Here is a 16,417-nt window from a genome sequence, read left to right as displayed (position 1 = left end):
GGACTATTCACGAGTTAAAAGTTGGTCAAATGAGGACCACTTGGGAGTTTGGAACCCTTTGAAAGGTGACCTAATTGTAAGACCTTGATTGATAGTCGTTAGTTGACATTATTTGAGTTGTTTTTGTGACGACGACTCCTGCACGAGCGTCGCCTTCGCACAGCTTTACCTCCAAAATTCGAGCGCATACAGCTGGCTGCTCTCTCTCTCCCTCTCTCTCTCTCTCTCTCACACACACACACACACACGTTCACAAATGAATCCCATAGTTTAGCCCTTGATTTCAAGGCAAGCAATGAAGGTACATTCTTGAGTACTCTCTATTTGAAGAAAATCTCACAAAATTGGGTATTTTTTGCTCAATGAGGTGACAATATGGAGTAATTTTCCCCTCAAGACATGATGCATGTGCACTTGCAGAATAATTTAACAGGGAAATTGAAATAGTTTCGCTGCACGCTATGCAGCGCGACATCTCCAAACGACAAGAAAAATGAGATAATGCGATCATAATTGGCACATTTAAGAATATGTCATGAATGATTAGAAAATTCAGCCTTCAAATTTCAAGGCAGCTTGCTTGGATGTTTGCTGGAGCCTTGCAGGCAGGCTATCTAGAAGAGGGGGGCCTGGGTCCTAGCAAAATCCAGGTTGTTTATGTTGCTAGCTTGGGTATCAATGTGACAGCTAAAAGAGAGGTTGGTTCACAAGGCTAGCTCTCCTCCTATATTACTGAATCTTATGCTTAATTTTCACTCCTGTTGAACTGACCTCCTATATATATATATATATATATATATATATATATATATATATATATATATATATATATATATATATATATATATATATATATATATATATATATATATATATATATATATGTGTGTGCATACACCATCCATGCCACAACACTCACAATTTTATGGTGCTGTGGTTTGGAGTGCTCTTGAAAGTAGTAGCATTGAAAAGCACCTCCCCTGACACATTCATAATAGCATTAGGAAATCCTAAGCAGAATGGTGCATTCTAAGCTCGTAACTGATCAAGCCCAAACATAAGCAAAAGGCTGCATTCTAAGCTCATAGTTAATCGACCTTTACAAACTCTGGTTTTGGACTTCTCTTTCAAATATAGCAAAAAATGCAGTGGTGCAACTTATCTGCAGTCCTTTTAATATTCGCACTTCATGCATGTACAGCCCAATGCATCAATGAGGACAACACAAGTCATAATTATACCAAAGCACAGGAAGATGATCGGATTATTGAGCTTCCAGGGCAACCTGCAAATACTCTCTCATTGAGTCAATATGCAGGCCACGTTACTGTGAATGAGTCGGCGGGGAGGGCCCTTTTCTACTGGCTGGTGGAAGCTATTTCGGAAGCTGCAAACCGACCTCTTGTCCTCTGGCTTAACGGAGGTAAGATTCAGCCCAGCTAAGCTTATGATGGCAATCTCATCCACTTCTGATCTTGCCTGATTCGCATATGCATAATTAGCTTATCCATGTAGAAAATTATACTGATAGGCAAAGAAGCACGCCTGGTAGTATATAACTGGTCGGCATGCATTGCTTTGATGTAAACATGACTTTCATGCACCAAAGCATGAGAAAGAAACTGTGTTTGATCTTTCAGAAAATTGCATTTTAAAAACACCCCAAGGTATTGATGTGGAATACAGCATTCGATCATGCATAGCCCATAGTATCATCTAAAATAGCAACTCTACAACTTCCAGGTCCAGGATGCTCCTCGATGGGCTATGGAGCAATGGAAGAATTGGGGCCTTTCAAAATCCATCCGAATGGAAGCGGCTTATATGCAAACCCACATCCATGGAATAAAGGTGCATTTTTTGCATTCTCACTAGACACAAAATGAAACAAACTAAAAATCACACTCCATCTTCATGTGCTTAAAAGGGTATATCTTCATGTTACTCTCGAGTTTGATACTGGCAAGAACAATGTAGTAAACTTTCTTTGAAAGTTTGAACTTTGCAATAGTTTTTGAATAGCATAGACTCTGCTGATAACTTCTTTAAATTCAATATCTTTCCATCATAAATTCAGCGTTCAATATTTTGAGGTTTCTTTATGAAAGCAGAAGCCAACATGCTGTTCTTGGAATCACCTGCTGGAGTGGGATATTCTTATTCCAACACTTCAAGTGACTACATGACAGCCGGCGACTCTCGGACTGGCAAGTTGATCTCATGTTCATAGAACCCATTGGGATTTGAACTTTCCACTGCTAACTTTTCATGCTCTGCACATACAGCGGCAGATTCCTTCATGTTCTTGCTGAAGTGGATGGAACGATTCCCTCAATACAATGGTCGGGAATTCTACATCACTGGGGAAAGCTATGCAGGTATTTACTCGAGGCTTGATAAAATGAATGGGTGAATTAAGAACATGAAATATTCGCATCCATAATTGTAAACATAGTGCTCAAACAAGACAATGAGAGAAAAACCCTTGGCTTTTGTTTTTCTTTTGATCACCGTATCTTTGCAAATAGTTTCACACACTTCACATATCCGCAAACCACAATATAGGAAATGGGATCCTAAAAAGTTTATTTCATTTACAAATTAAAAATCATCAAAATTACATTGTCATTACATATAAACCTTCTATCTCCTTGACAGGAGCTCAAAAATGCAGTCATTGTCACTCTATTGCAAACTGGTAATCATCCCTATAGATGAGCTAGCCCATAAAATTGACCATGGTAGGAATGAACCTACAATACCAACCAGGAGACGAGCCAAGCAATAAGCAAACAACCAGGAGTACAGGAAATAGAAATTCGAGAACGACGCTATGATAATGTTCACAAAAGCCTTCTGAATGTCACTATGCCCCTTCTGGCAAACTTAATCAAACCTCACATGTGAGCATGCTTGAGATGTCACAAGCACATGGCTCTATGTGCCACGGGGGCTCCTCTTCAGAGCAAAAGTTTGTCTATAGAGCATAGGGGATTTAGTACCAGAAAATTTGTGAGTCTATACTCATGACCTGCATGTCTAGACGAGTCCGTTAGGTTGAGCTTTGTCAGCCTAGAAACCTCTTTGCATAAACGGCTTGCATAAGGTGTTTGGCAGGTGTTAATATAATTCAGTGGGTGTCACAAAATGGTATCTCAATAAAATAACCAGAAAACTTGAGATGAATAATATTCATAAGCCAGGGGTGGGCATCGGCATATGTTCCTCTGTCTCTGGCTCTAAGTCACATAGTCATACCCGCTGCTCCGGAGATATCAAAGTGTATCTCCCTGTCTTTATCTCCAGCTGATGTGAGGAAGTGCGCATTTGGCCTATCGCACATAGAAGCCCTTGCGAGGTGTGCGAGTTTGTATCTCAGCCATAGGATAAATCCATCCTCCCTAGTATCAAGAAAATGTATTTTGTAAAAGGCCAATTTCTTTCCAACTCCTAAAAGGGACTCTACCATGTCCTCTCTGTATCAATTGGAGCAAGTTATAGAACGGAGAGAATGAATATCCCTATTCCATTCGGAATGGTTACCTCTATCACCACCAAGCAATTAGTGTGGCAGTGCCATTGAGGAAGAAAATCATGAAAGACCTTATGCGGGTCATCGGGGAATTCACCTCACGACTTTAGCATTGGAAAGGTGTTTCTTTTGGCCAAGCCTTAAAGCAGACATTGATCAATATGTCACGGAATGTTTGGTTTGCCAATAGGTAAAGTACAATCGACATAAGACGCCTGGGTTACTCCAAGAAATCCGCATCCATGCTCATCCATGAGTGAATCATGTGCATCGTACAAATGTGGCATGCCTATGAAAAGGGAACACATAAAGACAGTGACGAAAATACAAGAAACCGTCACGAATGAAACACTCGAACAATGCGTGCTGACTAATCCGAACACACAATACTTCCTGAGTGGGTTCTGTGGACCTCGACTCAAGAGCCAAGATCGATTCTGCATGATTGATCGTATCTGCAATGAGGTTAGCTTCACGAGAAAAATCATCATCTAAACCATTATCTTTGTGAACAATCACATCTTTATCATGAAAATCATCATCCTTGTGAATAATCACATTTGTATCATGTAAAACATGTGCGTCATGCTTTGGAGAAGAAAAGACTGAGAGAGTCTCCTCTCCTGTTTCTTTTCAAGCTTCGCCTGCACATTAGAAATGAGAGGTAAAGAATGAACAACTTCCTCACCACGAATGATGACAGGAGAGTCACTTTTGGCATTTAGAGTGAGAGTATTGTCTGCCCAATCAATGAGAGGGTTATGCTCACGAAACCAAAGAATGCCTAGAATCATATCACATCCTGAAAGAGGAGAAACTACAAATTTTCTGCGGAAGGACGCTTGTTGAACAGTGAGTAACACATCAAGGCACTCTCGTGTAATGAGAGAGTCCATATCGGGAGCGAAGCCCGACACCTCGAGAGGAGATGTCTTGCTAACCTCCAAGCGGGCTCTTTCGACAAGAGAGTCACCAATCACATCATGCATACTACCAGAATCAAACAAGACCACCATCTGTTGACCATTCACATGACCATAACACTGCATGAGAGACTCATCAATGAGAGGATCGTGAGAAACTTGGGACACATATGCTCTTTATATGACCCTTGACGTGGCATTGATAACGACCTTCCTTAGAATAAATGACTTGTTCTTCTCACGTTATGTATCCTCCTACAATTTCTTGTGCGGTTTTTTCATCTAGGGTGAGCTTAGGTTTAGCATGTGCATTAGCTTTACCCTTAGATTCATTGTGAGAGTTCTTTTCCGAAGGATTAGAGGAAGATTGGCTAGAAGAGTTATCGTTCTTACCGTTCTGTGGGTTCTGAGAGGTACTGTGAGAAGACTTGTTCTCCTTAGGCTTTCCTTTGTTGTGCTTCATCTCCTGTGCGAGAGCAATCGCTAGCATCTTGTTGAGATCCACGGGGTCGAAGACTTCTACATCAAACTTGATATATTCGTCCAACCCGAAAAGGAATGCCTCTTTGCGCTCATCATCCAATTTGCGTAATTGGGTGCCGAGCTACAAAACACGATTAGAGAAAGACATAATTGGCATACCATTTTGCTTGAGATTGAGCCAATCTTCTTTCAACCGCGCCAGGTACTGAGGCATACGCTGTGTCTTGAGCTTGTCTTGGAAGTCGGCCCAATTGAAGGAAAGGGGCGCACCTTCTTCGGCTTCCTCTAGGTGCACGGTCAACTGTGCCTCTTGCCATGCGTGATACCAATTAATGGCAGAGCGTTTTGTTGTATGCTGGAAAACCTCCGAACCACGAGGAACGGGATGTCTGGGGAGCGTTTGGTTGTATGCTTGAACCTCCAAGCGATGCAGGCTACGGTTTGGGGAGTGTTTGGTTGTACCAGTCCTCTAAACTCATGGCCTGGACCTTTTTAGGTTATTTGCGGGGGAAGTGACGAGGTAGTCATCAAATAGCTTCATACTGCAGATCGTTTGTCTCGGGGGAGTACTCAGCGGCGCTGTTCGTTGTGTCTTGTAACATGCATACGTGAGCATTTGTGTTGCATTGTGATGTGCCAACCACTGAGTATTCCTTATTGCATGAGATATTTCTGGGAAGTCAACAACCCAGGATATCAAGAGTTCCGATTTGGAATGAGACTCCTTATTGGATGAGATTTTCTTGGGAAGCCAACAACCCAAGAAATCAAGAGTTCTGATCTAAAATGTGAGTCTTTATCGGATGAGATTTTTTTGGGAAGCCAACGACCCAAGAAATCAAGAGTTCTGATCTAGAATGAGACTCCTTATTGGATGAGATTCTTCTGGGAAGCGAAAGACTTAGGAAATCTGTGAGAGTGCACGTGTGTCACCAGCGTGTGACTACTATCTATCCTTTTTGTTGATTTCTTTCTTATTATCTATTTACTTTCACTTTTTGGAAACACCCCTCGGGAAATCTAACTGCCCTGCATTGCATAGCTAGTGTGGAACTGTCCAGAGGGAGTCCGGGCCTGAGGGCAAGAGAGCACTAAGGTTGGACAAGGACTATGGTTAGCCAAGTGGGGTCATTGACTAGCCAAAGTGGAATCCTTTGCTACAGAGGCTACATTTCAGTTTTGGATGTGGCCACAGTGTACAAAGAGGGTCGGATGACCTAGAAAGATATAATGGCAGCATCTCCTAAAATTTAGGGAACTGCTATTTTGGGACCTGAAAATGTCTTCGCGTCATTACGTGCAGTTTGACATGGGGATCATTTTGTTACTCTGTGGCCAAGTCAACAGAGGCTGCAGGTGAGATATTTTTAGACCCGAGGGTCTAAAGCGGGAAAATGCACAAATGAGTGACACTTGGCACTTTGAGGCCAGTTTACTACTTATAGAGAAGGCAAAAACGTGATTTATAGTTGGGAGGCTCATTTTGCAAGTGGCTGTCACAGGTTAAGAGCTATGGAGTGCTTGCTTTCCCTCTTATGCACAGTGCGGTGCCAGGAGTGATGCCCTGCACGCTACGCACTGCCCTCTCTCTCCCCTTTGGCAGTATGTTATGCCCCTCTAGTGGGCTCTTCATTTGACCAATGTACAGTTGTGTGGGTTCATGCGCGATTGCCGAGGCAAGAGCCTCTTGCACAGGTACTGGATTAGCTAGCGGCTAATCCCCCCGCAGGTACAGGTGAATTCGGAGAGGTTTCACGCCAGAAATCTCGTCCAATTCAAAGGGCAAGTAGCCCTACAGGTGCGGGAGCTCGAGGACTTGCTAGGGATGCGACCGGCACGCGAAACGGAGCCCGAAACAGTGAATTACAGCCTGCTGTGTATTTTTGCAGGTTTAGGGTTTTGGCCCTAAACGGACCCTAATACCCCCAGGAGGTTCGGGGACGCAAGGGGACCGCTGTACAGGCGATCTGGCGCATTTTCAGGGCTGAAAACAGAGAATTCAGCGTGCTGCAGATTCTCGCCAGGTTTTGCAAAGTGCCCGTATGCGTCGGGAAAGTCATTCAATGCGTGGGAATACTGACCGTGAAGGGTTCTAGTACAGTTATGCTGCCGAAAACAGGCTGGAACAGTGGAAATTCAGCCGAGTTTGTGCGGGGCAGCTTGTAGGGAACCACAACGTTTATTCCCTCTTTTGAACAATAAAGAAATACCGAAAGGGGCGCCTAAGTTAGGGGCCAATCTGGTGTCTGTCTACTCATACAGGTGCAATCTAGCAGCCTGTATCCCTCTCCCCTTTGTTGTGTCTTGAAAGTACAGGTAAAATAGACGACTAATAATGGGTGAAAGCTAAATCAAGGTTTAAAGTAAAGTCTACCGCCCTTTTTGGATTGAACAGGCCGGTTTCATGGTTCCATCGACGGGATTAAATCACTTTTTCCCATAGAAGTGAGCCTTGGTCAGTTTTGGGCTTGAAGACACAGGGGATCATAGACGAGACACAGGGAATTGTAATTATGGCTGACAGACCAGATGATGTGACTGAAGAGGTTTCCTCTTCACAGGGTCAACAGACACATGAAGTGGGTGAGTCCTCAAGACCACCACAGACTGATGATGATATATTCAGGACCCAGTTGGCTACTGCTGTGGCTATGTTCACACAAGTAATGCAGAATCCGAGGTTTTTAGCCTTTCTGCAACCTCCGGTTCCGTCTCAGCAAGTTGGGTCACTGGATCATATTCAAAAGCCTGTTAAGGCTCGAGCACAGGTGATTCATACCGCACAGTCAATGGAAACACCTGTACACTTGACGGAGAACATGCAGTCTCCACAACGTATGCCTAAGGTGCAAGAACAGGTGGCTGAGATGCCAGTTTTTCAAGCTGTACCAATTCAGCCCGCCACCTTTCAGCAGCCTATAGCTGGTTCTAATGGGCAGGGAAGCAACCTACAGGCTATGCAACAAGTCTTCCCACCACCTTCAGTACACCCTGGCTATTTTGGAGGTGGATCGGTATTTCAGAGCATGGCTGGTCATGCACCTGGAAATCAGTTTTATACGCCAGGAACAGTGTTTGCGGGTGCTCAAACGATGATGCCTAACCCCATGTACAGTGTCATGGGTATGCAACCAGGGTTTCAAAGCACTCAGGGACAATTTGGGATGCCACAAGCAAATTTTGGTATGGCTGGAATTACAAATCAGCAGCCAAATATGGCATTTCCAGGTCAAGTTAATAGCGGCCAAGGAACACAAATGAACCCTAATAGTGTTCCCATGTTTCAGTCACTTCCATATGACAATTTAACGCCGCTGGAGAGGCCAACTCCGTACAAAGAAGGTGGCAAAGGAGTGTCATTCACGACCTTTACAGGGTTTGATGACAGGAAGAAGGCTCTTTCATTCCTCCAGCAGTTTGACAAGGCCTATGCAGGGGGAAACTTTACAGAGGCTTCAAAGGTCCGCAAGGCAGCCACTTTCTTGACAGGGAATGCGGGACAATGGTGGACAACTTTATTGCTTCAAGGGCAAGCTCCGTCCACATGGATTTACTTCAAGCAGATTTTTGCAGCAGCATGGTTATCTGATGATTTCGAAGCAGATGTCATGACAGAATGGCACCAGCTTAATGCTGCCACTTGCAGAAATCTGGATGATTACAATCGGAAGTTTTGGAAAGCTCTACTTCCAGTAACTTCCTATAGGTTTGTGCCATTGACAGAACAGATTGAAAAATACTGTTGTGGCCTACCTAAAGGATTGAGAAAGTACTGTACGAAGACAAAAGTCACTACTTTGACGCAGCTCATCGAGGTAGCAAACACTGGCAATGGTTTGCTCAAGGGAGAAGATTGTGAATTTAACACTGGCGTCAAGGCAGGATCAGGCAAGAAAAATTCAGCCAAGAAGCACGTTCCCAATGAGGCTCCTAAAGGGACTCAGGAGTCGGCCAACACAGGGAAAGACAAAGCTACGGCTGAATCAGAAAAAGGACCAGCAAAGAAATGGAAAAGACGTTTTCCTCGCAAGTCAGAAGAGCAAAAGAAGGTCCTGAGGACAGAGAACAAATGCTTTATATGTGAGCAGCCTGGCCACATTGCTTACAACTGTCCTACAAAGAAAAGGCCAGCTGATTCTGAAGACAAGGAAGACAAGAAAGGAAAGAAGCCCATGGCTGGTCTAGTGCCAGATATGGTGGGCGACAAGCCAAATTCAGATGCAAGTGAGCTTTGCAGAGCATGGGGAAAGGTTAGGGATCAAACAGTGCTTATCTTCTTTGATCCAGGTGCCAAAGCCAACTTCATTTCCCCAGAATTGGCTTCAAAGTTGGGAATCAGACCTGAAGAGATGGGGTATACAGCAGAGGCAGGTTTGGCATGTCCTGGCCATACAGAGGCTGTGACACCCATCATCGGAAAGTTGCGTCTACATATCCAGCCCTATGTAGATGCTGAAGAATTTTACATCATGCCACTGGACGGATGTGATGTGTTGTTAGGTATTCCTTGGTTATTTCGTGTACAGGGAATCATGGATGCCTACAACAAAAAGATCACTGTACAGAGCAGGGGAAAGACTCACATTCTGGATGTAAAGCTTAAAGGGGAGTCTATTCCTACTGTATCAGCTTCTGCTATTACTTCTGTAATGAAAAAGCATCTTTCTGCGTACTTGGTTTTTGCACGTGAAGTGTCAGATTGTGATGAATCAAATTTATCTGTGCTAGATAAAGAAAGGTCAATGTTTTTACAACAGTATAGTGACTGTTTTTCCGATTCATTACCGTCTCAATTACCGCCAGAGAGACCCGAGGACCATGCGATAGATTTGGTGCCAGGCTGTAGCCCACCAAATAAGCCTCCGTACAGGGTTAGTGCGGCTCAGCAGAAAGAGATAATGGGCCAAGTACAGGAGCTGTTAGAAAAAGGGCTGATTCAGCCCAGTTCATCTCCATTCTGTTCTCCAGTATTGTTGGTGCAGAAAAAAGATGGCTCATGGCGTATGTGCATCGACTACCGTGCACTGAACAAGAATACCATCAAGAATAGGTTCCCTATACCTAGAATTGATGATATTATGGACAAATTAGAAGGAGCAGCTATGTTTAGCAGGATAGATCTAAAGAGTGGGTATCATCAGATCCGCATTAGATCAGAGGATGTGCACAAGACTGCTTTTAGAACAACGTTTGGCCTTTACGAATTTTTAGTGATGCCCTTTGGTCTCACAAATGCTCCTGCTACGTTCAATAGGATGATGGACAGAATTTTCCGTCCACACCAGCAGTTTGTTGGTACATTCTTTGATGACATGATAGTCTACTCAAAGAATGAAGAGGAGCATAGGCATCACTTGGCCATTGTGTTCAAAGAGCTACGCAGTCATAGGTTGCTCATCAATGCAAAGAAAAGTGAGTTTTTTCTGGAAGAGATTCACTTTCTGGGACACATTGTCTCAAAGGATGGTGTCAGAATGGATCCTGCAAAAGTCGAAGCGATCAAGTCATGGCCAAATTTGAAGACGGTGCATGATGTCCGAAGCTTTTTGGGACTATGCTCCTATTACAGAAGGTTTATTCGAAATTTCGCTGAGATTGCTTCACCTTTACATGCTCTTCAAAAGAAGGCAGTCACCTTCAGATGGACACAGAAAGAGATTTCAGCTTTTAATCTCTTAAAGGAAAAGATGACTTCGGATCCAGTCATTGTGTTGCCAGATCTTAGGAAGTCATTTGTGGTCCAGTGTGATGCCTGCGGTAGTAGCATTGGTGCTGTGCTAATGCAAGATGGCAGGGTAGTAGCCTATGAGAGCAGAATTTTGCAAGGGCCAGAGATGACCATGCAGGTCTATGAGAAAGAATTACTGGCTGTGATTCATGCGCTCTTAAGTTGGAAACACTACCTGCTAGGTGCAGATTTCGTTGTCCAAACGGACCATCAGACCTTGCGATACTTCTTGACACAGACAAAGTTATCTGAAAAGCATATGCGATGGGCAAATATCTTGTCCATGTTCCATTTTCAGATTGTGCATGTGGAAGGCAAGAAGAACGTTGTGGCTGATGCCTTGTCAAGGAAGCCACAAATTTCAGCTGTGTCGATTCCTTATCATCATGAACTTGATGATATGAGAGAACAGTATGCAAATGATGAAGATTTTGCAAGGGTCTTCGAGCAACTAATGGATGGACAACATCATGAACACTATCTTCTTAAAGACGGGTTCATGATGATGCATGGCAGATTGTGTGTCACAAAGCCATTGCGACGCAAAGTTATGGAAGAGAGTCATGTCCCACCGTATGCAGGGCATCGTGGTATTGATGCTACAGTTAAAGCGGTTGAGACATTCTTCTATTGGCCTACATTGAGAAGGGATGTGGATGCCTTTGTGCGAAAATGCCTAATATGCCAAAAGGTCAAGTTTGACAGGCAAAAGGCACCAGGGTTATTGCAACCACTACCTATTCCAGATAAACCATGGGAAAGTATTGCTATGGATTTTATCTTTGATCTTCCAAGAACGCAGACAGGAAATGATGGTATTTGGACCATTATTTGCAGATTCAGCAAACAGGCTCATTTTATTCCTGTCAGGAAGAAGATAAAGCCAGATCAGATGGCACGCTTGTTTATGAGCAATATTTTCAAGTATCATGGCATGCCACAGTCGATTATTAGCGACCGTGATCCACGCATGACTAGTTTGTTCTGGAGAGGCTTGTTTGAGAATATGGGTACCACGCTCAAATTCTCTTCGTCATTTCATCCTCAAACAGATGGGCAGTCAGAAGAGGCAAATTCTACTGTCCTAGATCTGCTGAAGTCCTATGTGTCAGAGCATAAAGGAAAGTGGGAGCAGTATTTGCCATTGGTGGAGTATGCATACAATAATACAGTGCATTCATCAACTGGCAAGGCACCTTTTGAAATAGTTGAAGGTGGCAAGAAAGTTCCTCCCATACTGCATACAAAGGACAAGATATTTGAAGCAGATAAGTATGTTCAAGACATGGATGAAATGTACAAGAAGGTCAAAGTGGCCTTAGAAAGGACTCGGGCAAAGCAAAAGAAAGCAGCTGATCGTCACCGTCGTGAAGTGGTATATTCACTTGGTGATTGGGTGCTTCTACGGTTTGAAAAGGCAAGGTTAAAGAAGATGAAGGGCAAGGAAAGACTGTTTCCAAAGCTCAGCATGCGTTACTATGGGCCTTTTCAAGTATGCGGCATAATCAGTGATGTTGCATATAGGCTGAAATTGCCTGACAGTTGGAAGATTCACAATGCGTTTCATGTGAGTCTTCTCAGACCCTATGTGGGTGATGTGCCAGAAGATATACCAGCTGAAGATCAGCCGGAAGTCGAGGAACTTGACGAGATCTTGGTCCCTGAACAGATTTTGGCACACAAAGAAAGGAAAGTGAAAGGCAAGGTTGCCAGGCGTTACTTGGTAAAGTTCAGAAACTATCCACCAATGGATGCTAAGTGGATGGAAGAAGGTGAACTTGCAGAGTCACCAACTGTGTTATCACTTTACCTGGAAGCCTTCGATTTGCAACCTACCTTGACCCCTTGAGTTTCAAAGCTAAATGGATTGTCAGTGTGACAATGGCTTTTGAAACAAATGATGTACATGGTATTTAAAGTGAGCTCAAATCAAATACCTGTTACATGAATGTTAGAGCTGTACAGATTGTCAGTTTGGCAATTGCTCTTATGGAATGTCCAAAAGTTTGGTTAGTGCTATAGAAGTGAGTATTTCTTGTCAGTCTGTCAAGGATACAGTGATTGCTTCTATTAAAGAGTACATGTGTAACTGCATTCTTAAACTGTCGGTTTGGGTATGCTCAGAAGTGTTACGGGATCCAACGTGTACTATAAGACAGTGGCAAAATGTGCAGCTACCATTTTGTCATTGGAAAGTTCGTGACTCAAAGCAATGGCAGAGTGCGAAGCTACCACTATGTCATTGGGACAGGGTTCACACGCAAGCAATACATGAGTCGACGAGGTGTTGAATACACCAGGGTTGACAATGAGCATGTATGTGTCGTATATGTGTCGACAGGTGTTGAATACATCAGTGTTGACAGTAAGCATGGACGACATAGATGCAAACGAGGACGTTTGAGATTTCAAGAGGGGGGTATGTCACCAGCGTGTGACTACTATCTATCCTTTTTGTTGATTTCTTTCTTATTATCTATTTACTTTCACTTTTTGGAAACACCCCTCGGGAAATCTAACTGCCCTGCATTGCATAGCTAGTGTGGAACTGTCCAGAGGGAGTCCGGGCCTGAGGGCAAGAGAGCACTAAGGTTGGACAAGGACTATGGTTAGCCAAGTGGGGTCATTGACTAGCCAAAGTGGAATCCTTTGCTACAGAGGCTACATTTCAGTTTTGGATGTGGCCACAGTGTACAAAGAGGGTCGGATGACCTAGAAAGATATAATGGCAGCATCTCCTAAAATTTAGGGAACTGCTATTTTGGGACCTGAAAATGTCTTCGCGTCATTACGTGCAGTTTGACATGGGGATCATTTTGTTACTCTGTGGCCAAGTCAACAGAGGCTGCAGGTGAGATATTTTTAGACCCGAGGGTCTAAAGCGGGAAAATGCACAAATGAGTGACACTTGGCACTTTGAGGCCAGTTTACTACTTATAGAGAAGGCAAAAACGTGATTTATAGTTGGGAGGCTCATTTTGCAAGTGGCTGTCACAGGTTAAGAGCTATGGAGTGCTTGCTTTCCCTCTTATGCACAGTGCGGTGCCAGGAGTGATGCCCTGCACGCTACGCACTGCCCTCTCTCTCCCCTTTGGCAGTATGTTATGCCCCTCTAGTGGGCTCTTCATTTGACCAATGTACAGTTGTGTGGGTTCATGCGCGATTGCCGAGGCAAGAGCCTCTTGCACAGGTACTGGATTAGCTAGCGGCTAATCCCCCCGCAGGTACAGGTGAATTCGGAGAGGTTTCACGCCAGAAATCTCGTCCAATTCAAAGGGCAAGTAGCCCTACAGGTGCGGGAGCTCGAGGACTTGCTAGGGATGCGACCGGCACGCGAAACGGAGCCCGAAACAGTGAATTACAGCCTGCTGTGTATTTTTGCAGGTTTAGGGTTTTGGCCCTAAACGGACCCTAATACCCCCAGGAGGTTCGGGGACGCAAGGGGACCGCTGTACAGGCGATCTGGCGCATTTTCAGGGCTGAAAACAGAGAATTCAGCGTGCTGCAGATTCTCGCCAGGTTTTGCAAAGTGCCCGTATGCGTCGGGAAAGTCATTCAATGCGTGGGAATACTGACCGTGAAGGGTTCTAGTACAGTTATGCTGCCGAAAACAGGCTGGAACAGTGGAAATTCAGCCGAGTTTGTGCGGGGCAGCTTGTAGGGAACCACAACGTTTATTCCCTCTTTTGAACAATAAAGAAATACCGAAAGGGGCGCCTAAGTTAGGGGCCAATCTGGTGTCTGTCTACTCATACAGGTGCAATCTAGCAGCCTGTATCCCTCTCCCCTTTGTTGTGTCTTGAAAGTACAGGTAAAATAGACGACTAATAATGGGTGAAAGCTAAATCAAGGTTTAAAGTAAAGTCTACCGCCCTTTTTGGATTGAACAGGCCGGTTTCAACGTGTGTGGAAGCGTGAGAGAGAGAGAGAGAGAGAGAGAGAGAGAGAGAGAGAGAGAGAGAGAGAGAGAGTGTAGACACAACACAAAACACTGTTGTAGGGGAAGAGAGAGCGATCAGCCCCCCATGACTACCAAAACAAGAGACCTGTACAATGATTAGATGATAATGAGATGCCCTGGCCCATAGTTACGTGGAACGGGAGCGGGAACGGGGAACGCGATCGGGAGGATCCGGAACGGGGAGAAGGGGGATGGAACGGGAACGGGCCCGAAACGGTCGACTAAAGTAAGGCTTGAATTACCTCCATTCAACTTAGTCCCAAATCAACTCCTAAACAACCCAAACCTGCCTTCAAATTGCCCCAACTATGTCTCCCAAACAGCCCCAAATCTACCCTACTTTTGCCCCTTCCGCCCCATGTTTCCCGCGTTCCCCCAGTTCCGGAACATCGATCCGGTTACACCCCATTCCGGAACGGTGTTCCGTTCCAGTATCCATTTTGGTACGGGACTCATCCGGAACGCCGTTTCGGAACATTTGGGTTGTGTTCCGCCCGTTCCCTATTACACTGCGGACATGACTCCATATATATATATATATATATGAGTGCCCAAGGTGGACGCCCAACTCAAGTAGGCGATCGGCCCCAAACTCGGGCAGTCGAACAAGGTACAACCTATGCTATGGGTGGCCAGTCCGGAAACACTAGCCGTACAAGAAAGTGCCCTAGACCTGTGTGAAGCAACACAGGTGTAAATCTAACAAAATTAAGAGCTCCGATTTGTGAGAGCGCGCGTGTGCGAAAGCGTGAGAGAGAGAGAGAGAGAGAGAGAGAGAGAGAGAGAGAGAGAGAGAGAGAGAGAGAGAGACAAATGCAAGAGATGGTGGAGGGGGCGATCAATCCCCCCATGACTACCATGAGCACAAGACCCTCAATACAATCAATGTGATGGAAGAGGGTATCCCTCTGGCCCTATAAATAGGTGCCCAAGGGGAGGTAGGGCAAGGCCTGATAAAGATCCCCACGACCCAACAGAAAAATGATATATGGAAATATATGTGGGCACTCGGACAAAAGTGGGCGGCCGGCCCCAAACTCGGGCGGCCGGACCAGGTAAAACCTAGACTATGGGTGGCCAGCCCAGAGACATACTAGCCGTACAAGTATGCCCTAGACCTGTGAAGCCGCAGAGTGGTGTAAATCTAACACCCCCTCTCCGCACCTGATGTTGAACAAACCGCGTGAAGCCGAAGATGTGAGACAAATGATGGAGATGTCTGCTGCGATGTGTTGGGTTAAAGGCCTAAATAACCCCTTTTTGTACATTTTTATACTTTGTCCAAGTTCATATTGCACCTGGACACATTTTTTAAAGGTCGCTTATAATAAAAGTGGGAAAACCCAAAACTCACTTATTGAGTTTTTCCCAAAAACGTGGGCTCTCTCTCTCTCCCTCTTCGTTCTGCTAGCGCTTCCCTTTTGCAGCACAGTGCCGCCGCTTCAGCCTCAAGGCCTGCACATCTTCGCGTGCTCTATCACTTACACACACCTCCGCACGCTCATCAACTGGTAGCAGAGCCCAATTAGGGTTTTCTCCCAAACCTACAAACGTCGATTTTCAGCCAAGGAGGTCAACTTTCACGCGAGATTTTGTAATTTCATCGCCAAAGGACTCGTCCCTGGACACTAGAGAGCTCCCGGCAAGTCAAATTGACCTAAAACAGGCTGAAATTAGGTCAAAACCAGCAAATTACAGGTTATGACAGCAAAATACAGGTTTTGCAAATGATGTATTAAGGTGTGGGAACACTTTTGCTAAGTCCCTACTACCCGAAAACACTGAAATTA

General features: G+C 44.6%; 1 protein-coding gene across 1 annotated transcript in view; it reads left to right on the top strand.

Moving 5' to 3' along the window:
• The first annotated feature begins 1,099 nt into the window (after positions 1-1,099).
• The window catches only part of LOC147425534 (putative serine carboxypeptidase-like 23), an 82,569-nt gene continuing 67,251 nt past the window's right edge, over positions 1,100-16,417 (top strand). The window contains exons 1-4 of the mRNA XM_086499736.1: positions 1,100-1,423; positions 1,744-1,851; positions 2,112-2,207; positions 2,286-2,378. Of these exons, the coding sequence (XP_086355862.1) occupies positions 1,144-1,423; positions 1,744-1,851; positions 2,112-2,207; positions 2,286-2,378 (577 nt within the window). The 5' untranslated portion in view covers positions 1,100-1,143. The remainder of the gene's footprint in view (positions 1,424-1,743; positions 1,852-2,111; positions 2,208-2,285; positions 2,379-16,417) is intronic.

Source organism: Adiantum capillus-veneris, chromosome 25 (assembly GCF_014529385.1).
Source record: "Adiantum capillus-veneris isolate H3 chromosome 25, ASM1452938v2, whole genome shotgun sequence".
In the NCBI taxonomy this organism is placed as follows: domain Eukaryota; kingdom Viridiplantae; phylum Streptophyta; class Polypodiopsida; order Polypodiales; family Pteridaceae; genus Adiantum; species Adiantum capillus-veneris.
The sequence above is the reverse complement of the archived record's forward strand: the minus strand, read 5'-3'. Positions and strand labels throughout refer to the sequence as shown.